The sequence below is a fragment of the Microchirus variegatus genome, assembly GCF_963457635.1.
Source record: "Microchirus variegatus genome assembly, chromosome: 19".
Taxonomy (NCBI): Eukaryota; Metazoa; Chordata; class Actinopteri; order Pleuronectiformes; family Soleidae; genus Microchirus; species Microchirus variegatus.
Window position 1 is genome coordinate 9,963,303 of NC_139820.1, and position 25,894 is coordinate 9,989,196.

At 39.4% G+C, this 25,894-nt stretch overlaps 2 protein-coding genes across 2 annotated transcripts; both read right to left on the reverse strand.

Annotated features, from left to right (window-relative positions):
- Positions 1-62: 62 nt before the first annotated feature.
- knop1 (lysine-rich nucleolar protein 1) lies at positions 63-2,010 on the reverse strand (the record flags this gene model as incomplete). Its single annotated transcript, XM_083906040.1, has 4 exons — positions 63-386; positions 475-537; positions 615-686; positions 763-2,010. The coding sequence occupies 4 exons, from the start codon at positions 2,008-2,010 to the stop codon at positions 63-65; spliced, it is 1,707 nt and encodes a 568-aa protein (XP_083762166.1).
- A 4,678-nt stretch (positions 2,011-6,688) lies between these two features.
- Positions 6,689-10,338, reverse strand: gprc5bb (G protein-coupled receptor, class C, group 5, member Bb; the record flags this gene model as incomplete). Its single annotated transcript, XM_083905787.1, has 3 exons — positions 6,689-6,733; positions 6,833-6,945; positions 9,219-10,338. The coding sequence occupies 3 exons, from the start codon at positions 10,336-10,338 to the stop codon at positions 6,689-6,691; spliced, it is 1,278 nt and encodes a 425-aa protein (XP_083761913.1).
- Between the last annotated feature and the right edge of the window lie 15,556 nt (positions 10,339-25,894).

Sequence of the window (25,894 nt, forward strand, 5' to 3'; positions counted from 1 at the left end):
TTTAGTTTATCAACACATTTTAAGCTTCCACACAAAAGTCTGAATGATGTATGAATGGACAATCAGTCATCGAAGCGGACCGATCGACTCGCATTGACGTCAATGGAGAACTTCTTATTGGACGGCGCGCTAAACCCGAGTCCTGCCCCTCTGCCACTGAAGTCCATTCTGCGTGATTGAGCGAGCTCAAATTGTCCCAGAAGCCCCTGCTTTAAATTCTGCTGCGCGTCTCTCCCCATTGCCATATTTGCTCCACCAGTGCCTGCAGCAGCAGCAGCAGCAGCAGCAGTCGGTTGCAGACCCTTTTTGAAGCCGCCCATAAGGCGGAGGAACTTGTGCTGTTGCTCGGAGCTGTCGAACTCCGCCGTGCTCCACTGACCCAAACCCTGCTGGACACACATTAGAGACCAGTTATTTTTTTTTATAACTAATTCTGTATAACACTCTGTACATTTTCAAAGGAAAATTACTGACCAAAGCTGGTTTTTCAGGCTGAGAAGCCTTGTCAATCTCCATTTGTAGTGCCCGTCTCCTCTCCTGTGAAAAAACAAAACGTGTTACAGTGCAATTTACTGTGTCGTTTGCAAGGAAATATCATCAATAATTATCTTTACCTTGTTGATGGTGACTTCATCGACGCTTCCCCTCTTCGCCGACAGAAACACCACCTCCCCGTGTTGGGATTCCTGAAACACAAACATGGTTCACTCCATGCACAGAAAACACCAAACATCAGCGTGACCTCCGTTTTCCCTCGTTCACCTCGTCTCTGTTGCTGTCCTCATTTATCTCCTTTTTTACACTAGTTTTAACTCCGACATCATTCTCCACTTGTTTCCGCTTCTTCTTTCTGGTTTTCTTGCTGACATCAGTGACTCCATTCTGCACATCCTCTTCATTTTCCTCACACGGTTGCTCTTTATCCCGTGACCTTTCATTTTTCCTCTTCTTTTTCTTTGGTTCCAGCTCTTCGTCTTCACTGACCTCCTCTGTCACTTTTCTGGCCTTTTCCTTCTTCCCTTTTTTCCTTTTCTCCGTCTTCCCGTCCTCTGTGATGGTCTCACTCTCACCCAGCACATTTTCTTTTTCTCTCTTTTTTGCTTTGCACTTTTTGTTGTTGCCTTTGTTGTCGGGCGTTTCTACTCCATTCTCATCATCTTGAGTTTGGGCTTTTTTCTTTTTCTTTATCTTCGTTTTTGTTATTTCTTCTCTCTCTCCTGCAACTATTTCTAAGTTAAATTCATGTTCTCCCATTTTAGGTTTCTTTTTCCTTTTACTTGGTTCAACAACAGCGATAGCCGTTTCTTCCACGGACATTTTCTTTTCTTTACTTTGCTCCACAGTCTCCTCTGTGCTTACAGATAAAATATGTTTTTTTGCTTTCTTGGATTTCTTTGGCACTTTATTATTTTCAGGTTGCTGTTCTTCCTCCTCTTCTTTCTTTATCGTCACATTTCCAGCTTGTTCTTTGTGCCTTTTCTTTCCTTTCTTTTCAGGTTGCTGTTCTTCTTCCTCTTCTTTTTTTATCATCACATTTTGAGCTTTTTCTTTGTGCCTTTTCTTTCCTTTCTTTTGAGGTTGCTGTTCTTCTTCCTCTTCTTTTTTTATCGTCACATCTTTAGCTTGAGTTTGTCCTTTGTGCTTTTTCTTTCCTTTCTTTTCTCTTATTTGCTGGTTTTCTGTGTCCTCTTTTACTGAACTCTGTGAAAAGTCCACTGGTTTCCTATCATCAATGTGCTTCTTCTTCTTCTTGGGTTTGACCCCTGTGGCATCAGAGATACAAGCATCCTTTGGCGATTCGTTGACACTTTTTCCTTTCTTCGTCTCCTTTTCACAACTTTGATCCTCGAACTCCACTTCCACAACAAATGTCATCGATCTCTTGTTTTTCTTCACTTTTTTCACCTCTGTTTGTGTGACGGAGCAGTTTTGGTTGTCTGAGTCGGAGGTTTGTCCCTTCTGGAGTTTCTTCTTCTTTGCACGTTTCTCCTCACTCTTATCTTCCTTCATCTTCACTGGCCTTTCCTCAGCGACAAAACGCTGGCTTTTCTGGTGAGAGAAGTTTCAATTACTGCATATTAATACCTTTCTTTAAAGTGCAATACAAGTATGGACAAGAGTGGCAAACACAGCAGCATATTTGTTTTGAATGTTTTATACAAAACTATCAATCATTACTGGTGATATTTCACATTTATTGCATCAGAAAAGTTGTCAGAATACGCCTGAAACAATAAAACGAGTACAGTGTCCTGCAGGTACAATTTAAATGGACATGCGCTCATGGGTAAGCTCACTTCCACGACACTTAAATCAAAACACGCCGAGATTTAGTCAACGCCTTGAGCATATCTAATATTTGTGATGTGATTTGGGGATTTAATAAAAGCTGACGTGTTTAAAAAAATAATATATATACACGCGACTGAAAGGGGAGAACTACACTTTGAGTGCCGAACGAGACTCGTTCGACTCGCGTGCAAAGACTAGCTAGCTAGCCAACAGTTGCTACATAGCAGCTAACACGTTAAAGAAACAAATAACTCACTGAACCACATTATGTGACTATTTCCTAGCGCATCAGCAGTTGTTATGTAACTGTAATAGAATTGGGTGGCTTATTAACTTGGCACGTTTTGATAACTCACATGGAACCGTGATACAATCTCGACCCGGAAGTAGTTCGTTCCTGGAGCATGGCGTCAGTAGCAACAAGCGCGTTCTCGTGAACGTTTTCCGGTGCGCGTGCAGGTAGCCACAGTTATGTTTACTCGGTTTGAATCTTCAACAGTGGCGTGCACAGACATTTGGAATGGCAGGGGCGAAAAGTAAACGGGCACCTACCCACAGATAGGGCAGGCGCCACTATTATACATTTCCCCACATTCTCATACAGAGTCATACAGGGACATCCTTCACTGCACAGCATCACTTTCTATCACTATGATGGGCATTTTCTATACAGCACTCATTTCCTCTTTAAAACAGGGCAATATTGTATTTTATTGTTTGAAAAATACACTTGTTCTTTACGCTCCCTGATTTGTTCTTTGCACTCCCTGATTTGTTCTTTGTGCGCCCTCACTTGTTTTTTACACTCCCTGATTTGTTATTAGCGCTCGCTCACTTGTTATTTACACTCCCTGATTTGTTCTTGGCACTCTCTCACTTGTTTCTTGTTCTTCGTGCTCCCTGATTTGTTCTTTGCTCCCTATAAGTTTAAGTTTTGTCTTTGTCTGTCATAATTTACCTCTGTTTTATTCAACAGCAGCACATGTTTTATATCTGCCAAAGGTACGACCATATCAGTGTTTCCTTCATTTGCTTGTATTTTCTCTCATATCTATTAGGGATGGGCCCCGAAATATCAATTCGGTGATACATCGTCATCCTCCCTTGTGCGATACGATAAACGATACACAAGGGTAAATATGGATTATTTTAATTAATAAATGTAAAAAAATCAAAGTACGTAAACAGACCTTGCCAGTTTCACTCACCGGGTGTTGTTACTTCATGTCTCCTTGCGGTGGCGCTGCTCAAATGAATGAGGGAACATTTGGTGGATGTCACCTGGCTTCATAGTGGGATAATGGCGGAAAAGGCTACATTAAGAGATGCCCCATCCATTTTCAATACATAGACTTTGTTATATCATGATATTATTGGTATCATGGACCATGTATCGTAACGTGGGCTACCCTGTGATCCCCACCCCTAATCCCTAAGATAATAATAATAAGTGCGTTCACTTGTGTCATGACAAAGAAAAGGAAGCTTAAATCAATGACCAGACAATAGATAACAATAACTTGTGCACTGATGTATTAACCACTTTGTGCAAATCACATCACAGACAGTGCATCATCATAATGAGCCTCTCAAAAAAAAAGGAAAATCGCGAGTGCTTCTTCACATTTACATGAGTAAAATCCGATTTTATAGCATGATGTGACTAAAATATCTTTTTATCGTACAATATCAGAGCAACACACCTGTACACATACAGTACACAAGGATGCCAACAACTTAGATATTTAGTAATATAAGGGGTGTTTGACGACGGCAACTTTGCAGGTTCATCAGAAAAACAGCACACGTGAAATGTTTAAATTGAGCTTTTTAAACTGAATCCCAGAACACATGAGATATTAGCAATGAAATATGAATGAAAACACTCTGGTTGACAAAACAACTCACCATATTAAACCAAACACTAATTCAGTCCATATAATAGATGTTACCGAACATGTCACGTTCCATGAGCTTCCTCTGTGGAAAAAAGGAAGACCTGAGGAGTCCAAATTATATTTAATCCCTCAAATTAAAACAATGATCCCTGAAAATGACCAGTAAATGTGGTCACTTCAAATTTGCCATTTGCTGGAGATTGTTTTGTCAACTTGTTGTTTCCAGTGTCGAGAATCAACACCACAATGTTGATTTCCTTCAGTGTGCGTATCAAAATTCTATAAAACACTTAAAAAACATTCATAGTTTGACAAAATATATTGCCTTTAAACTGTACTTGTACATGCACCTTAAAGATCCAGTGTGTAATGTGGCAGGGCTTATTGTAAGTATATTATATACACATTATCGTTCAAAAGTTTGGGGTAACCTATACAATTTTGTTGTGTTTTCCATTAAAACTCAACAAAAGAGTTGCAAAATGAATAGAAAATATATAGTCAAGACTTTGACATGGCGTTTCCATGACGACTGACCGGAAAAAGACGCGTATGATGTCATGTTGACAGTGCCGCGACCCCGGAGACCAGGCACCGTTTACCAGTTAGCTCTGTTAGCTGCATTAGCTCCTTTAGCGCCGTTAGCTCGCCTACAGTCGAACTGGAGCGGTCTGTTTATTTAATGGAAAGAGCAGCGCTACAAATGTACAGCGTACCTGTGTAACTGCGTATGTGTGCCTCTGTTTTCAAAGTTTAGCATTACTTTAGAGACTCGTTTTAACAATACGTTAAAGTCACGCACGTTTTTTACCAGTCAGACTCCGGTTTGACACCGTTAAAGGCGCCATATGTAAGATTGTGGCCAAAAACGGTTACTACAATCAAAATTCAAAATACCGACATCTGTTAGGTTTCTTTTTCTGACGTAACTGGCAACCCGTGGTTGCCTGGCAGCTGAGACTCTACTGACTGCAATGATTGGTAGACAGCGGTAGGTGGCGCCACATGCCAAAACATGAATTCAAAACATTAAAATATTTTTTTTAAGGCAAATATTTTGTCTGTACTGTTGTTGTTGGTGAGTTCAGTTTGTTATATGAACATTATTCCTGAGTCTCTGTGACATATTAGGAGGATTTTATGGCCAGTTGCTTTAGATTTGTTACATAATGCACCTTTAACTTTAATACGCCCAGCACTCATTTTTATTCAAAATAATAATTTTGCCCTTCGTCAAAGAACCAGCAAAACTGTTTTCAGCTGTGCTAACATAATTAAGGGGTTTCAAGGGTTTTCTAGTCATCCAATAACCTTCTAACACACAATGTACCATTAGAACACTGGAAATGGGCCTCTATACACCTTTGTACATATTCTATTAAAAACCAGACGTTTGCAGCTAGAATAGCGTTTACCACATTAACAATGTATAGAGAGTATTTCTGATTCATATAATGTTATATTCATTGAAAAAAGTGCTTTTCCTTCAAATACAAGTACATTTCTCAGTGACCCCAAACCTTTGCACGGTAGTGTATAGTGATATAAGTGTTTTTCGAATAAGCCGTTGATATGCACTCCTGCTTTAAACCAGCCACATTGTGCGTTTTGCATTGTGAAGCAGACCCTTGCTGCAAAATGGCGACAGACTGACGAACCATCTGCTGTCACTAATTCTTACACACTGCACCTTTAAACCCCAAATATCACAATGAAGACCAGCGATCATAAAGTGCAAAATTACAATCCCCGACAGTAGACCACATACTGCAGAGACGCTATTGTAGTATTTAATGGCTTTTTATAATTATACGCGTATTTAAAAAACATTGTCGTGTAAACTCGCCGTTTTAATGTACTTAACTGGACACAAGCTCTGTCAAATACATTGCATTTATCAAAACACAGTAGAATCTGCCAGGCAGCGCAATAGTATTGATAATGAAATGAGACGTGGAGAGAAAAACACCACCGTGTGAGTCCTCTGGGGCTTTTTTTAGCCAGAAAAACCGAGGCCAAGCGAGCGTTGTGGGTGTGTAATTTATATAAACAGCCGAAGGGTTCACTTGTGTATTGATATACCAAACAGAAAGTGTTCAGTTTATACAGAACAAACATCAGTGATGGTGATCGGGCAGCATTGATATATTGCTGTCGCTCTCTCCTCATACACTTGTTCCCGGCGTATTTACACGCATTAAAATGATCCAAAATGCGGTCGCTCTCTGTCACTAAAGGCTGTCAAAATGTGGTTGTGCATCGCCTTCTCTTCACCTCGCTTGTGATTTCATGTCCAGTCTGTTGATAAAGAGGCATTTAAGAAATGTCAGCAAAAATAATACTGTTACATACTTTTACACTGAATATATTTAATATAACCACCGTCAAATCCCGTCAGAGGGATTTCGCAGATTGTAACATTTCTGTCTTTGTTTGTGTTAGAAAACATTAAAATTCAATTTTATCACAAATGTAACCTCTTGAAGTCTAGTCCCATTTTACCATAACCGACGTCCGGTGTAGTTAATTGGGGCCGTGGGCATCTACAGGGGAGAGAAACAGAAGTACAGTATTAGTCGATGGATTGTCAACGAGTGATAATTAAAAAACAAACAAACAAAGAGTATTATTGGTACACTGACTGTGCCACCATTCATGACCAGAGCCATCTCAGTGGGTTGGTAGACGTGACCTCTGAATGCGATGCCTGGACGCATGCTCCCCTGGCTGCTGTGGTACGTTCCAGTCCGAAGAGCTGGAAGAGTTTCAAAGTATCAAAGAAATTGGATTATATTCCAGGAAAATATCATTTAAATGACCAAGTAGTAGCGCATACACTAGTATAAATACCATCCTTGATGACGAACTGACCTTTGATTTTTTTTATGAAGAAACCAACAGACTTAATAATTCTTCTGTCGTTGCTGCCATTATAGCTCTGAATGAGTCATTTGTGTCTTTTCACTGCCGTTGCAATTGTTGTTTGTGTCTATTTTTATTTTTTATTTATTTTGGGTTGCTGCTGGACTTTTGATATCCTTTAGACGGGGCCGTTCCTATGTTCCCCACTTTGTATGTGACAGGGGAACATAGGACCTTTCTTGGGAAAAACGGGGAACAAAGGACCCGGGGAACATAGGTACAACCCCCCCTTTAGACTCTTGGTTGTCCTCGTTAGCTCGCCGTTAGCTCGCCGTTAGCTCGCCAACTGAACAAAAGCACATTACTTTGGACAATGACTACAGCCTGAATTAACACGAAACACTACTGAATAATTCACAAATTCACAACATGAGTCGCTGAATAACATATCAATATCTGGGAATGTAGATAGAGTGTACTTATAGTTATTATACCATCTGACTACTTTAGTAATCACCAAGTAATAGCTTGGTAACGGTGTTGTAATGTTACTATATTTACAAAATGTACGTATCTGTACTTTTAGCTTTTACTTTTACTCCACTTCCATTTCCGCTAACTATCTTTGTTACTACCAAATAAAATAATAATAATAATAATAATAAGAGTTGGTCATGGTCTGTATTTGCATATAGTTTATAGCCTATGAGCTAGCAATTGAGCCCGCAACCCTACCACTAAGCTAGCATGGCTCAATACTAACTTCTCACTTTTTTTTTATAAAGAATACTTTTACTTTTACATTTCATATCAGAAAATTTGACACTTCATATTATAAAAAGTGACTTCAACTTCTACCAGAGTCATTTTCTGGTAAGATACTTTTATATTGTATATACTATAGTTTCCATTTTAGGTATGTTATACAAGACTGCTGGTTAATAACAACAGAACATATATGTGTGTGTGTGTGAGAGAGAGACAAAAGGAAGGATGAATGTCTTAAAAATACTAATATTTTAATACCAGGCTGGAAATTATATGATGTTACCATAATATGACTACTACATTTTTTTTTTTTTTTTACAGCTAAATGGCGTCTATGGAGGCATTGCAAACCTTGCTCCCAGTTAAGATTCGGAAAAGCTTCTTCCCAGGTAAGGAAACATTCTCATTTTGAGGCGATGGCACGATACAGAAATAGTACTAGTCCTTTCAAGGAAAATGAAAATCACAGTACGTCTTATTTTGATGGTACGATATGTTATTATATATACATGTTCCCTTTTTGCTGCCATTACTCTTTGTTTGTCCCAGTTGCTCATAGTTTAGCATCTTGGCCTCAAGTAAATCTGGACATCTGGAGTCAAATTGAAATGACCGTGAAAACCATGAAAATCCTAATACTGTCATTTTCTCATCTATACTTTATACCTTCCTTTCTTCCTGCAGCTTGACACTGAGTGCACACAACACAGTCATGCACAGATTTTCAGTAAGGAGTCACTGTGACGTCCATTTTAGTCAGTTGCCTAGCAATGTTGCTCTTATGACTTTCTCTAACACTCAAAACACCAATATTAATTCCGAGCTGACAATATCTTCCTACCACACACACACACACAGCTATTCTATTTAGGACACTGCATTGACTTCCATTCATTTGGACAGCATTATCCCTCACCTTAAAGGTGCCATATGTAAGACTGTGGCCAAAAACGGTTACTACATTCAAATTCAAAACACCAAGGTCTTTTAGGTTTCGTTTTCTGATGTAACTGGCAACCCATTGTTGCTCTGCAGCTGAGACTCTACTGACTGCAATGATTGGTAGACGGCGGTAGGTGGCGCCACATGCCAAAACATGATTTCAAAACATAAACATGATTTGCAGTCTGGAAAATATTTATTTTTATGCAAATATTTTGGCTGTACTGTTGTTGTTGGTGAGTTCAGTTTGTTATATGAACATTATTCCTGAGTCTCTGTGACACATTAGGAGGATTTTATGGCCAGTTGCTTTAGATTTATTACTTAATGCACCTTTAACCATAACCAGCTCCTCAGAAACGATCCAGACCAGGTTTTGGTCTCCATGAGGACAGTGTTTATGCCAGAAAAGGTCCTAAAGAGGTAACTAATAACACCCACAACACATAGACCTACTTGCGCTGTGATCCTCCATAGAAAAGGTTTGATTTTCAGGGAAGGGTCGGTGGGCGTGTGCAGGGAGCTCCTCCCCAAACGGCGTCGCAGGCGGCGCGTGGCTCGAGTTGAAGAAATCTTGAGCGTTGTCGGACTGCGGAGCGTTTCGAAGACACAGGTGCGTCTCTGGAATAGCGTGGAACAGCAGCAGGATCCAGCCCTGAATAACCAAGGCCACCGCCAGCGCAGGCTCATCCAAAACTTTTAGATCCTTCTTTCCGTCTCCTCCGAACCTGTCTCCTTTCCCCCTTGCCTTCATCATTTGGCTGCCGTACAGATAAAACCCGAGCCAGGCCACCCACAGCAGCGCCGATGCCAGACTGGACAGGAAAAGCCAGACAGCATTGCACTTCCATTTCCGTTTGTCGCTCTCTCCTTCTCTGTCTTCCTCACTTCCTCCTCCTCCTTGTGCCACCAGTTCCCCCCCACAGAGCACCACGCCCAGGGAGAGCCCCATGGCTATGAGGAGGAGCCCAAGGGTGTAGCTGCAAGTCAGCGCAAAGTCCAAAGGTGGATATTCACAGGCTGGGTGACCCTCCCTGACCACAGTCAGCAGGACCCATTCAGCAGAGATGATGCCCTGAACCAAGGCCAAGGCCAGGCCAAGTGCAGCCAGAGAGCTGCCCGATGGGCTCGTCTTACCAGCCACCAGCCTCCTGAGCCTCACACCCTGCACGAGCAAGCTGGAGAAGCAAAGGGCAAAGAGAGGCCCCCAGAAGGCCCTGCGGACCACACAGAGTGCCTGGGTCTTCCCTACCAGGAAAGCCAAGGAAACGGAGAAAAGGCCGAGGAGCGTGCCAAGGAGCAGGAGAAGAGGGCCTACGCTGGAGCGCCTGGCCGGGTCAGACATGGAGCGAAGCTTGGCGAGCAGGAGCCCAGCGAGGACCAGAGAGGTGAGCCCGCCGCTGCAGGCCACGGCCTCCAGAACCACACCCCACACTGACTCCAGGTCACACAGCACTCTGTACGGAGGGTCCACGTCCACGCTGCATCCCCGAGGAGGAGGAGGAGGAGGAGAAGGATGCGATAAACCGCCGCCAATCAGTGACAGGAGGCAGATGATTATAGGAGTCACGGCCATCTTAGGGGAAAAAAAAAGAGAGGAAAACATGAGACGCACAGACTCAGAGAGGAGTGAAGCAGATAAAGAGAGGCAAAGGTAGAGAGGAGGAGTGAAAACATCCACAGAGGAGGGAGGCAGGCTGTGCTTGATGCACAATATCAAAACTATCAAATGAACCTGATGTATGAATCAAACATTCGAATGTTTCTCTCGCTTTAAAAATACTCACACACGCACGAATGTGCTCACAGCGCAGAGCACAACTGCTTTTAGCACTGGCCAACGGTTTCCACGGCAACGGGAAACAGCGTGGGCCGACTGCATTGCATACCGGGCTTTTGAGAAGACGAGTTTCAGTCCCCGAGAGCACAGACAAACACAAGAGTGCACGCGCACACATGCACGCGCACATATTGACGTCATTTATCCCCCCAGCCCGAAGATGAACAAAATCTAATATTAGCAAAGTAAACAAGTAAGTGTGTGAATCTGTGACCCCAATTTTTTTATTTTTTTTTTATTTTTTTTTAAATGTCCTCACACAAACACAAATATTCGTGTAACGCAACAATTTCAAACTTACCTCGCACAGATTCTTTGAACTTAATTCTTCGGGTTATTAGGAGAGAGGCATCATTTCCCAGTCTCCATCACTTCAAGTTGTCAAAGTGCTGTCGTTAATCCAGCGAGTGAATTCCCCGGAGAGCAGAAACAAAACAGAGTCCATTTTGTCTTCGGAATTATATGAAAGCCCTTTGTGCTCACGAGAGAAAAACATCACACACTAAGAGAAGAGCCCAGTGATGTCCTGCTGCTCTGAGAAGAATCCACAATGATGATACTTCTCACACCCACATGGTCAAATATATCTTCTGTCTCTGTTTCACTCTGGTCTCTGCCCTCTCTCACTCCCTCTGTCCTCCTCTTTCTATTCATCCTGTCTTCATGGCTGTGTTCCTCTCGCTGCTGCTTCACGCTCAATCTGTGGAGGCGTCACCTGTCTAACGAGAAGAAAAAAAAGGGAAATAGGTAGAGTATATAATTGTAGCAATGCACTGAAAATCCCATATTCCCATATTAGTCACATCCGTTTTCACATCTCAGTGTTGCTTCCTGCCTTCACGCTCCCACGTCTTCCTCGCGCTGCTTATGCAAAGTCTTCCTCACACCCAGAGCTGTATAGGTCATGAGGATTACATCTGGCTGAAGAAGTTCCCTCTCTCGTGAATGGGGTGTAATGAAGATGGGATTTAGACAGAGCGCGGCAGATGGTCACGGCAAAACACAGGTGAGCCTTTTCGGGCCACGTGGTCCTTCCTACGAGAGGGCGTTACATCATGCCCTTGAAGAGATGATTCAGCCAAAGAAAACATGACCCACAGCAACAATAGTCCATGACTGATGCTGGCAGAAGCCAAAACTGTACACAAGGTGAACACTGTTGCACCCTGGGTAACCCCAAACCTGGGTTAAAAATTAAAAAAACTAACTTATAGAAATAGTAATTGATGGTATCTACTTTAGATTAGTAAATTGGAATGAGAATACTTGGATGCAACGTTTACCAGACTTTCTCTGCTGGTTGCTAGGTAACCAGTGGATACTTCAGGAAGTTTCAAGCCCACCGAGTTATTTCCAGTCTTTATGCTAATAAGATGCTAAGGTGGCTTCTAGTAGTACATAGACATGATAAGCATTATTATAAAATTACATTTTATTTAATTTTTTTTCCCTTTGACAACATAATTTAACTATTTATTTAAAAAATAAAGGGTGAATGGGGTTTTTTTTTTTTTTTTTTTAAAACAACAACATTATGACTCCATTGCATTTGCATCACCACGATTCACTGAAGACAACCCATACACAACCAAATGTACTGTATTTGTAAGACATTAAATTCACTGACGTTAAGACACTTTAACCCTTTAAGGTACGCACCACGAAAAAAGCAAAGGAAAAAATATTTCTTTGCATTTTTTATTATTTTATTTTATTTACTTATGATAACTATAATGACAATCAATATATGTATATTTTAAATTAGACCCTACAGTATTTCAGATACAGGCCTCTACCAAACGGTTGAGACGTCTGTTCATAATAAACCTGCTTTGCATACTTCATAAAGTACAACATTCAGAGCAAGTCGTATTAAGTATTAAGTGTTAGTGAGTTCAGCTTGATGCATTTTTCAATGAGATATAGTGACAAAGTGTGGTCGACCAAATGGTTGAGTAGTACCTTAAAGGATTAAAGACCTTTAATATAAGATTGAGCTCATGTTTGCTGTGTCGTTTTCTGCTTTTCCATGTGCGTTTGACACAGACAAAGGAAGACTGCAGGGAGGAACAATCGAGCAGAGAAGTGCTGACTCAAATCATCAGTCCCTAATCTGGATAATCAGGTACTTACTTTGGTTGCACTCTCACAGGGCCATCCCATAATCCCACCTTCATACCACCTCAAATCCTACTCTAACAGACACATCAAACACACATATTTGAGCTGGATGTATTTGTATACACTTGCCTATTCATGTATCTAATACATAAGTATGTCTACTAATGTGCACAGTTTTCAATACATTAAATTATAGTTATTATGTAACAGAGTACAATATAGCATTATTATGGCAAAAGTGGCGCAACAGCGCCCCCCTACTGGCACGGGGTGGTATGTGCAAGCTGCCTCAGCATCACACAGAGCTATGAGGAATGCAGTGTGGTAAGTTGTGTTTTCGGCATGGCAACTCTCCAACTTTGTGTTTTATTTCATAAATAGTTTGTTATTTACCGTGTTATGTATTTTAAATAACTTTGCTTATTGTTATGAGCCTGGTCAATGTCTGTCTTGTTTGTATGTGACATTTTACAGATTAAAATGTGCGTTGTCGCCGGTGTTTAATAATACGTGCACCTGTTCTATGTGTTTTCCAGGTTTATCTTGAGACCAATGCTACTTCCCGCGCGTCATTCCACTGTGGTGCTGTGGTGCAGGTAATACTTCTGAACCCCATATGTCAGTTTTATATTTTATTTGTTAGCATGTGTGTACTATTGTTTTTTCCGGCTCGCGCTAAGTTAATTAGCCCGCAGCCTAGCACCCATGGACGCTAGCGCCGCAGCATTCAGTGTTGCGTTCAGGGTCCCCTCGTTAATGTGTGCTTCAGTTTCGTTTCTATTTAGTTATTATGAAATGTAACTGAGAGGGATTTCCACTTGCATTAAAGCCACTACATGCAAATATGTATTGTGTGAATGTAAATGTGAAATTAACGTTACTTAAAGCTTTGTAATGTATCAGGAGGGATAATAATAATAATTTAATTATATAATTATAATCATTTATATGTAAATTATTTTGTTTAATGACACAGAGCTGTGAGGAATGCACTGTGTCTTATCTTGAGACCAATGCTATTTCCAAGTCGTCATTCCACTGTGATGCTGTGTTGCAGGAGTGTAACTCAATAAAGGGGACCTGTAATCCACCCGATTGTCTGTGGTGTGTTGAATCGAACGTTAGGGGAACGACTTGCTGTGCCACACTTCGGAATAATGTCTGTTGTCATTTGGCTAATTACTGAAAAAGGTATGGAGAGCTCTTGATAATGAATTCAGATGAAGAATGAAAGTTATCATAATCAGTTTATTGCCAAGCAGTTATTAGAATGTCAGAAATTACATTTCAGTGATTAGTCAATATACTCATTTTAATAATTGTAATATGTCAGTGCTTCATAGTATTCATATTATTATGCTCAAATGTTTATTTATATAAATGGTCTTTAAGATTAAGATTAAGAACCCTTTAAGTCCCGCAAGGGGAAATTCAATTCTGCAGTGAGTTAGTGAACACACACAGCGAGGTGGAGAACATGCTAACCCAGCGCAGTGAGCAGCCATGCCAGTGAGCGGCGCTCGGGGAGCAGTGAGGGGGTTAGGTGCCTTGCTCAACAGCACTTCAGCTGCGGATTGGTCGGGGATTGAACCGGCTACCTTCCGGTCTCGAGCTCGAAGCCCTAACCACTAGGCCACAGCTGCACATATACTTTATTTGTATATGTATAAAATAGGTAAAACAAACAGGTACATAATTTTGTCGTGAAATAATCAGAAAAAGATATAATGGCATTTAACATTGGTGCACATTATATGGAGACATTTCTCAGATCACAAAATACGTTCATCGTAACTGTATTTTTTTTACACGTTCACGTCACATGACTGTACATTTTAAATCACAAGATACAAGATACAAGAAAAGAAATGATAGCTCTTTAGTTAAATTAAGGCGACACATATTGACGGATTACTGCTCGAGCCCCTGATGTCTGATCACGACTACTTTTTCATCCATCGGTTTGTTACAATTCAATTTACAGTATGGTGATGATTCACCTGCATTTATAGACGTGCAGGACTGTGTCACATATGGGACAGGAATGCACCACATCTTTGCAAGAATCCACGCAGAAGGGAATAAAACAGCAAGGCCAGCACCTGTGTCAACGTCAGGAAAAATGCTTGATTATTTAGTGTATATACCACTTTTGTGTATGTGTGTGTGTGTGTGTGTGGTTCCACTCACAAGAAAACTGCAAGTATGCCACAGATCAGCCAGGTGAGCATACCACTTTTGTACTCTGTTTTAGTGAGAACTGAGGTTTGGCAGCGGGGACACGTCATCTGTCCAGGACCATCAGTTGGCATGTGCTGTATGACCACGACTGATTGCACTGTGAGAAGAAACAACAACAACACTTTTTATTATTGTTGTCGATGACAATTACAACTCACATAGTCCCACAAACCCTGCCTTTGGCATAAATGTGAATCTTTTACCGTCCTGTAGTCGCAGACCGGATTTGACCTGTGTACATCTCATTACCGTAACTCCTAGACCAAAAACTATGAACTGGAGATCTGTCTGGGGGGGGAGTAGTTTTACTGGTAGTTTATTAGTTGTAGTAGTAGTTATTTGAGTTGTAGTTTACTAGTTTTAATAATAGTTGTTTTAGTGGTCGTAGTTTTACTATTAGTGGTTTTGGTTGTAGTTTTAGTAGTAATTTTACTGGTACTTTTGTGGTTTTAGTAGTAGCTGTTTTAATGGTTGTAGTTTTAGTAGTAGTGTTACTGGTAGTTTTGTGTTTTTAGTAGTAGTTTAGTAGTACTTTTACTGGTTGTTTTGGTAGTAGTTTTACTGATCATATAATATGATTTACTGTCTTAGTTGTTTTAGTGGTAGTAGTTTTAGTAGTACTTTCACTGGTAGTTTTCGGTAGTAGTTTAGTCATAATTGTTTTAGTGGTAGTAGTTTTAGTAGTATTTTTACTGGTACTTTTGTGGTTTTAATGATCGTAGTTGTACTAGTAGTTTTATAATTTTAGTGATATTTGTTTTAGTGGTAGTAATTTTAGTAGTACTTTTACTGGTAGTTTCAGTAGTTAGTCTAAGTATTTTTAGTAGTACTTTAACTGGTAGTTTCGATAGTAGTTTAGTCATACGTTTACTAGTAGTTTTGTGGTTTTAGTAGTAGTTGTTTTAATGGTAGTAGTTCAGTAGTCATTTTACTGGTAGTTTAGTAGTTTTTGGAGTCAATAGAGCAGTAGGCGGGCGTGGACACAGGGCTTCTTGATGATAGGAGGAAGTGTCTAAAAGTTAGAGCAGGTTTTTGATTGACAGTCTTTTCTGCCTCAGTCCTGTGTGGATTTTATGATATGGAGCATTTTCATTTGTACATACAGTATACACTGTAAATAAAAACACTCTTATTGCATTTCAGTTTTACATAATTTTCATGTTGGCCCTGGCGATCTGTCCATGGTATGACCCCACATTTCGCCCCAATGTCAGCTGACCTGTTTTGAGATGAAGATGCTTTATGTTTGTTCAGCATATAGCTGACGCTGTAGAGAGTCACTCACCGGGCTGTACGAACTGAGGCTGCTGCGGACTGTAAGCATAAGCGGGCTGTTGAGCTGCATATGAGAAGAGCACAGTTTGCTTAAGAAAGGTCTAAAGGACAGAATCCAGTACATGATGCCTACACATATATCACACACTATATCTCAGTAAAATGAATTGTTACCAGGCTGAGCAGGATATCCAGCGTAGACTCCAGTGTTGTAGTTTGCGGGGGGGCCTGGGTATGGCGGCGCTGATGTGTTTATCATTGGAGGAGGAGGTTCCTGACCCTTATTATCCATGATGTCTCTTTGATGGACTAAAAGGGGGGAAAATATAGGGTAAGGGCAGGTTTAAAAAGGAACTGAGGAACCTCTCGACCTTTGTACGATACTTCTGTTCATTTCATTTCAAGCGATGGTGTCAGAAGTCATCACTGTGACTTTTCTGGGTGGCAGAGGGGGAAAGACACATTTGAAACTCCACTGGTGCACCCGTGGTAAATTGCCATGGGATTAATACACAACTCCTTATAAGGACATCCTGGGGCTGTGAGTTTATAGGTCATATAGTCAGGCTTTAAAAAACCATGGTATTTTTTCCGGTCTTCTTATGTGTTGTTGAGACAAAGTTTTGATTCATTTTATGTCACATGTTTAATCGCAATACAAAGTGGTTTAAAGAGGTTTTTTGTTCATTAAAAACGAGCTAAGCGAACCTTGAACCTGTTTCCAAATTTCATAAATTCAATCTAATTTTCAACATTTTTAGTACTTTTTGCTCAGGTCGTTTATATAGGTATATATATTTTTTTTTAAAGCTCACATAGAGTGGTCCTGCTGCACATATATGTGAGTTATGGAGGTCTACACACATTAACTTGTTTTTCATGGTCTCCTAGTTGCTGTAAATGAGCCGATAGAAATCTCTCCTTACTGACACTCTCCTCAGCCGCGATATTTCAGACTGAAATCTCACCCTCAGAAGACAGATTGTGTTGTGATTGGCCAGCCAGCTTAGAGCCTTCCCAACTGTCTTGTGATTCGCCAGTACCCGGAAGTGACATATTCAGCACACCAGCTCTCAGAAGCGCAGCTACCCCCTTTGGAATGGTGGATGCACTGCTCCTCATTATCAAAACATTGTTTTAACAATGTTTAAAAATGACTCCCCGCCGCAGTCCCTTTTGTGACTTTGACCCGGAGTCAGACCCAGAGTCAGAAGACACTGTTGCTCGTATAACACCTCCACAACGGATGTTATTCTTCTTCTGTGGTTCAATGTACCACCTGGATGTACCCGGACTAGTGCCCGGACCAGGAGGATCCGCTGTTCAGGAGAAATGCTGTTTACGTAATCAGAAGGTTTTTTTAAGAGATCTCGCTGAGCCCCAGATTACAATACATCAAAGGGTTCTCAGCAGTGGCTGAACTGTGCGTTTCGAACCTTCAGGGCTTCATAAACGAGGTAATGTCGCAGATCCACACCAAAAAAACAGCGTTAATTGGAACTTCCGGTCTAGGTCCGCTTTAATTCATCAGATTGCCTTTAGGTTGTGCTGAAAAAAAGGATATGAGACACTTTATATTGCACATTCTTATAGCCTCTGTATATACTGTATATTTAAACATTGTAATGCTCTGTGTTCTCAGGGTTAAAACCAAGACCCCTCTGCAGCTTATTTTACACATACAATCTGTTTTTTATTTTACTTTGTTGTGTTATTAAATTGCTATTAATAACAATAGGGAGAGTGAAGTGTTTAAAATGTATCTCTCTTCCGTTTCAAAAGATGAAAACTTGTATTTCATGTCACTATGTCAACACTGATCAAATGGTATGCTATGCAATCCAACAGGTTTGGTGGCATTAAATTTTACCATAATAAAGGAGTTGTTTACTGGTTTCACTTTTGAGTTGCAGCTTAGCATCTAGCCTCCCATCGTCTGCATGTCTGTGAGGGGTCAGTGTACAGGAGGAGATCTGAAAGAAGTCAAATGTGTTTCTCTTCGCTCGTGTTGTTTCTACTCGCGGGAACATTTGCTTGCGTCGCGTGTTTCTTACTGCAATTTGTTTGTTGGACATTTTTCTTCATTTGCACGTGTTTTCTTAAGCCGCACTCGCCTCTCACACCAATCTGTGACTGTGAGTTGAATTCAGCTCAGATCAATTCCCTGTAAAGCACCAAGTCACGACATATACACAGTCCACTAGCACTGATGATGCACTGATGCCCCTAGACACATTTCAACACTGGGGACAATAAAGATGAACTTTTGATTAACTTAACATGTCAATATCAATTTTTACGGTGAAACCAATCGTCAATGAATAAAAGGAGGCTCTTGTTCGACCTGTTGTATGAGTTCATTCACATTCATTCATCATGACCACTGTTTGCCTTCAGAGTTCCTGTTACGTCATTGGTACGTTATGAAATAGCCCCTGGAACATGGAAAGACCAAGCAACACACATATAAATTCCAACAACAGGTGAGGTCTCCACACAAACACGAAACATAAACGTTAATACTTTGCATTCAGTAGAGGTTATTTTTTAACTTCTCTTTCATGGTCTTAAAAGGTTGTGTACTGTACGGAAGTTTTTTTTATCCTTAATTAACACAATCAGACAGTAACTCTTTCGGTTCTGCTTGTCTGATTCTCTCGTATTACATCTATATCATGTTTCCTTCAGACAATCGAGTGCCGACCTGTTGCTGCTTACCTTGCTGAGGGGAGTCGGAGTCTTTGTGAGAGGCTGCACCTGCTTCCTTTATGACTAAATGTCACGGTGATGTGTCAGAGAAGAAGGTGGAGCAACACCGTGAAAAGCTGTCGCCTGCATTTACACACATCGCTCTCTGACCACAGCACTTTGTTTCTCACCATGAAATGTAACATTTCCTGCAGAAGATGTGAAATAGATTTACATACAGTTTTTACTTTGACACTCAACATTCATTCAGGGATCATGTGGGAAATACGATATGGAAATGCTGCAAATGTAAATACATGTGCTCTTTTGCAAGGGAGAATACGCTCACCAGCCACGTTGGTACTTTGATGCAAATCATCTAATGGGCCAATCAGATGACGGCAACTCAGACAAGAGAGACAGAGAATGACTTAGATTTAACACTAGACTTTATTGATCCCTTGGGATGACTCCCTCAGGGAAATTAGAGTTCCAGCAACTTACAAGCGCTAGCAGCACACAGGACAGTTTGCAAATGACAACCACATTAGAGCTGAAACAATGACTCAATTCATCGTCAACTCTTTTGATAATAGATTCGTAATTTTGGTGGTAGTAGTTTTAAAGGTTTTAATAGTAGTAGTTATTTGAGTTGTAGTTTACTAGTTTTGGTAATAGTTTTAGTAGTACTTTAACTGGTAGTTTTGTGGTTTTAGTAGTTTTAGTTGTACTTTTACTGGTAGTTTTGTGGTTTTAGCAGTACTTTAACTGGTAGTTTTGTGGATTTAGTAGTACTTTAACTGGTAGTTTTCTGGTTTAAGTAGTACTTTTACAGGTAGTGTTGTGGTGTTAGTAGTAGCTGTTTTATTAGTACTTTTACTGGTAGTTTTGTGCTTTTAATTGTTTTAGAAGTATTTTAATGGTAGTTTTGTGGTTTTAGTTGTACTTTTACAGGTAGTTTTGTGGTGTTAATAGTAGTTGTTTTATTAGTTCTTTTACAGGTAGTTTTGTGCTTTTAGTAGTACTTTTACTGGTAGTTTTGTGGTGTTAGTATTAGTTGTTTTAATACTACTTTTACTGGTAGTGTTGTGGTTTTAGTAGTACTTTTACTGGTAGTTTTGGTCATTTTAGTAGTACTTTTACTGACAGTTTTGTGGTTTTAGTAGTAGTTGTTTTAATAGTACTTTTACTGGTAGTTTTGTGGTTTAAGTAGTTTTAAATGTACAGGCGTCGCTTACAGTATAATATGTTCATGTTGAGAGCATCACAGCATGAATTAGTATCTACTTTAGATTAGAATAGAAAAGTTGGATACAGCGTTTACCAGACTTTCTTTGCTGGTTGTGATTTGTAAGACGTTAAAATTCACTGACGTTAAAACACTTTAAAGACATTCAATATAAGATTGAGTTAATGTTTGCTGTATATATATATGTGTGTAAATTTTCGTATACACTTGCCTATTCATTTATCTAGTACTGCAAGAATGTGTACTAATGTGCGCAGTTTTAAATAAATTAAATGAGTTATAGTTATTATGTAACAGAGTACAATATAGCATTATTATGGCAAAAGTGGCGCAACAGCACCCTCTACTGGCACATGATGGTATGTGCAAGCTGCCTCAGCACACAGAGCTAAGAGGAATGCAGTGTGGTAAGTTGTGTTTTAATTATGGTCCTGGTGAAGCAACTCTCCAACTTTGTGTTTTATTTCAAAAATAGTTTGTTATTTACCGTGCTATGTATTTCAAATAACTTTGCTTATTGTTATGAGCCTCGTCAATGTCTGTCTTGTTTGTATATGACATTTTACAGATTAAAATGTGCGTTGGTGGCAGGTGTTAGGCTAGCATAATTAATTGCACCTGTTCCATGTGTTAATCCAGGTTTATCTTGAGACCAATGCTACTTCCCAAGCGTCATTCCACTGTGGTGCTGTAGTGCAGGTAATACTTCTGAACCCCATATGTCAGTTTTATGGTTTATTTGTTAGCATGTGTGGGTTACTTTTTATTTTTTTATTTTACTTTTTTCTTTGCCTGTTCGTTCAAGAGGCTCGCGCTAACTTAATTAGCCCGCAGCCTAGCACCCGCAGACGATATGGGTGCTAGGCAGCATTCGGTGTTGCGTTCAGGGTCCCCTCGTAAAACTGTGTTAATGTGTCCTTCACTTTAGTTTCTATTTAATTATTCTACAATGGATTACTGAGAAGGATTTCCGCTTGCATTAAGGTCATTACATGCAAATATGTATTGTGTGAATGTAAATGTGAAAGTAACACGACTTAAAACTTTGTATCAGGATGGATAATAGATAATAATATACACTATACGATCACACCAAGTTATAATAAATTATATGTATATTTTTTTGTTTGATTTTGTTTAATGATACACAGAGCTATGAGACCAATGCTATTTCCCAGTCGTCATTCCACTGTGGTGCTGTGTTGCAGGAGTGTAATTCAATAAAGGGGACCTGTAAATCCACCTGACTGTCTGTGGTGTGTTGAATTGACAGTAGTGTGGAGCTGCATCTCGTCACATATGAAAGTGACCCGTCATGTTAATGTATAAAGGTTGCATAAAGGTAAGATTAGGGGGAAGCTTTAGAGAACGCTCTCTAAAAGTTTTATGAAGTCAAAAAACAAAGTAACGTTCTGGGAAGCAAAAACTAACGTTAGGAAAGCTTTACGAGCTTGTGAGCTCGGATATGTTTCAAGTCGACTTGCTGTGCCACAGGTGGGGATAATGTCTGTTGTCATTTGGCTCATGACTGTAAAGGTATGGAGAGGTCTTTATAATGAATTCTGATGAAGAATGAAAGTTATAATCAGTTTATTGCCAAGCAGTTATTAGTATGTCAGAAATTATATTTCAGTGATTAGTCCATATACTCATTTTAATCATTGTAATATATCAGTGCTTCATAGTATTGATATTCTTATGCTCAAATATTTAATTTTATATATATAATATCAAATAGACATTCAGTACGCCATTAAAATGAAATCATTATAATGCATAACTATTTTTTTTTTTACACGTTCACGTCACATGACTTCATTATAAATCACAAGATACAAGAAAAGAAGAAACGATAGCTCTGTAGTTAAATGAACGGATTGATGCTGGTGCCTCTGATGTCTGATCACGACTGCTTTTTCATCCTTCTGTTTGTCACAATTGTATTTATAGTAAGGTGATGATTCACTTGCGTTGATAGACGTGCAGGATGGTGTCACACATGGGGCAGCAATGCACCACATCTTTGCAACGATTCACGCAGAAGGGAATAAAACAGAAAGGCCAGCACCTGTGTCAACGTTAGGAAAAATGCTTGATTACACTGGGTTACAAAACAAAAAACAATGTGAGTTTTTTCACATTGTGAATGTTTTTTCAACCGAATTAGGACCATTTTGCACCGCTGAATCCAAAAATCATCAATTTTTCTCAATCAGGTCAGGTTTTTATGCTAATTAGATTTTGAAAAATCAGATCTTCTGACTAAATTGATGACATTTTTGTGACATTATACCACATTTAATACCAAAATAATCATGGTAAGCACACTTTATGAAACTTGTGACTAGATTCTTGTTAGGAACAATGGTGTTATTCACCGCAGATGTAGCAGAATATGTCAGACTTATTTTTGTAAGATCTTCTAGTCGAAGCCATTTCATTCACTTGTAATATGAATAAAACAATTAGTCATGCAAAATCTTCAGAATGTGTTTATAGCAAGAAACATAAAATCATTTTGCATCATATGATGTAAAAATACCTGTACATGTAAACAAATATGTAGCTTTGTTCAGAAAGTTGACCTGATTGAGCAAAACCAATGTGATTTTGATTCAGCACATCAAAATTATTCTGTCAGCTAAAAAAAACTTAATACATTTGGTGCTGACCAGTGTTATTTGGTGTATATACCACTTGTGTATGTGTTTGTGTGTTGTTCCACTCACAAGAACATTCCAAGTATCATGCAGACTGCCCAGTTGAGGTGACCATTTCTGTACTTGATTTTAGTGAGAACCGAGACCTGGCAGCGAGGACACGTCAACCGTCCAGGACCCTCAGTTGGCATCTGCTGTACGACCACTACCGGTTGCACTGTGAGAAGAAACAACACTTTTATTATTGTTGTTGACCATGACAATTACAACTCACATAGTCCCACAAACCCTGCCTTTGGCATAACTGTGAATCTGTTACCATCCTGTGGTCACAGACAGGATCTGACATGTGTACTTCTCATTACCGTAACTCCTACACCGTTTGTGGCATCTAGAAAATTAAAAAACTAGTTTCAGAAGTTGTTTTACTGATAGTTTAGTTTTTTTTAATAGTAGTAGTTACTTTAGTTGCAGTTTACTAGTTTTGGTAATGGTTTTAGTAGTAGTTGTTTTAATAGTACTTTTACTGGTAGTTTTGGTAATAGTTTAGTGGTAGTAGTTTTAGTAGGACTTTTAATTTTGTGGTTTTAGTAGTAGTTTTGGTGGTAGTGTAGTAGTGCTTGTTTTACTGGTAGTAGTTTTAGAAGTGGTTTTGTGGTTTTAGTAGCAGTTTATTAGTAGTTGTTTAATGGTACTAGTTTTAGTAGTAGTTTTACTGGTAGTTTTGGTAGTACTTTAGTAGTAGTTGTTTTAGTGGTAGTAGTTTTAGTCGTACTTTTACTGGTAGTTTGTGGTTTTAGTAGTAGTTTACGAGTAGTTGTTTTAATGGTACTAATTTTAGTAATAGTTTTACTGGTAGTTTAGCAGTTTTAGTAGTTGTTTTAGTGGTAGTACTTTAGTAGTACTTGTTTTAGTGGTAGTAGTTTTAGTAGTACTTTTACTGGTAGTTTTGGCAGTAGTTGTTTTAGTGGTAGTAGTTTTAGCAGTCATTTTAGTTTTGTAGTTTTAGTAGTTGTTTTACTGGTAGTTTCGGTAGTAGTTAAGTAGTGCTTGTTTTAGTAGTACTTTTATTGGTAGTTTTGTGGTTTTGGTAGTAGTTTACTAGTAGTTGTTTTAATGGTGCTAGTTTTAGTAGTAGTTGTTTTAGTGGTAATAGTTTTAGTAGTACTTTTACTGGTAGTTTTGGTTGTAGTTGTTTTAGTTGTATGTTACACACTGCGACTTTAATTTGGGGGAAAAAAATTGATGCCATTTTTCTACTGTAAAAATCTGTTCACGAATAACATTGTAAAAAAAAATAGAACATTTACCTCTTGAGTTTAATTTAAAAGACAAATCAATGATTTCAATTTGGATAAACTCATGTACAATACAATATTTAAATAACTGCCGTTAGAGTCACTCACTGGTCTGTACGAGCTGAGGTTGTTGCGCACTGTAAGCGGGCTGTTGAGCTGCATATGAGAAGAGCACAGTTAGCTTAAGAAAGGTCTAAAGGACAGAATCCAGCACATGATGCCTAACAGCCTCTGTAACACATACATCACACACTATATCTCAGTAAAATCGAGTGATAAAATGAAACGGATGAATGTACCAGGCTGAGCAGGATATCCCGGGTAGACTCCAATGTTGTAGTTTGCGGGGGGTGCTGGTGTGTGCATCCTTGGAGGAGGATTGTGACGATCCTTTTTACCCATGATGTCTGTTTGATGGACTAAAATGGGGGAAAATATCCGGTAAGGGCAGGTTTAAAAAGGGACAGAAGAACCTCTGCACGATGGTTTCAGAACTCAACACTGTGACTGATATAAGAATGTGGGATGGACTTTTTTTTGGGTGGCAGAGTGGGAAAGACCTTCAGGAAATAATACACAACTCCTTATAATTAATGACAATGGAGAGAGTGAAATGTTTAAAATATCTCTCTCTTTCTTTCCAAAGCATGAAAACTTGTATTTAATGTCCATTGTCAACACTTCATTCGATGGTGTGCTTTGCAAACGAGCAGGTTTGGTGGCATTACATTTTAACAATAATAAACAAGTTGTTTACTGGTTTCACTTTTGAGTTGCAGCTTAGCGTCTGTGTCTCTGACATAACGCCTCCCATTGTCTGCGTGTCTGTGAGGGGTCAGTGAGCAGGAGGAGATCCAAAACAGTCAAAAGAAGTCAAAGTTTTCTTGTGCATGATCCTTTTTTTTTTTTTTGGCTTGTGTTGTTTCTACACTCTTAGAAATAAAAGTGTTAACTACAACCATATAAGGTTCTTTGGCTTGTCCTCATAGGAGAACCCTTTTTGATTCCAGGTTCCACCTTTTATAACCCGTACCCTTTTTTGAGGGTTCCCCCAAAAACCCTTTAAAACCCTTGATTCAGGAAAGGGGTTTTAAAGGGTTCTGCAATTTATTTGTGGCCTTTTGTTTTTTTTGTTGCCAAATAACGTTTTCTTCATTTGCAGGTGTGTCTTTTTTTTCTTTATTGTGACAATAAAGATGAACTTTGATTATTACATATCAATGTCAAGTTACATCGAATCAGGTTTACCAAAAGTTAAAATGGGATTAGAATGAGCGGAAGCTCTTGTTAAACCTGTTGTATGAGTTCATTTACATAATTAATGACCTCTGTTTGCTTTCAGATTTCCCGTCATGTCATTGAATAAAATGTAATGAAATCCGGGACATGAAAAACCAAGCAACACGCACGTTGATTCCAACAACAGGTGAGATTCACTATAGCATCACCCTTGACACAAAAGACAAAACATACACGTTAATCATCTTTACTTTGCATTGAGCAAAGGTTTTTTTTTTTTTACACTTTCCTGGCATTCAGTAGTAAGTCTTCAAAAATAGCTCGTATGAACCTCAACCTTCTTCTAATGTTGTGTAGTTTCTGTACAGAAGTTTTTTATTTTTCTTTATTTTTTTAAATGAACAAAATCAACAGACAGTAACTCTTAAGTTTCTGTTTCTAATTCTAGCGTATTACATCTTACCTTGCAGATGGAGCAGTCGTTTTTGTCAGAGGCTGCACCTGCTTTCCTTTAAAGACAA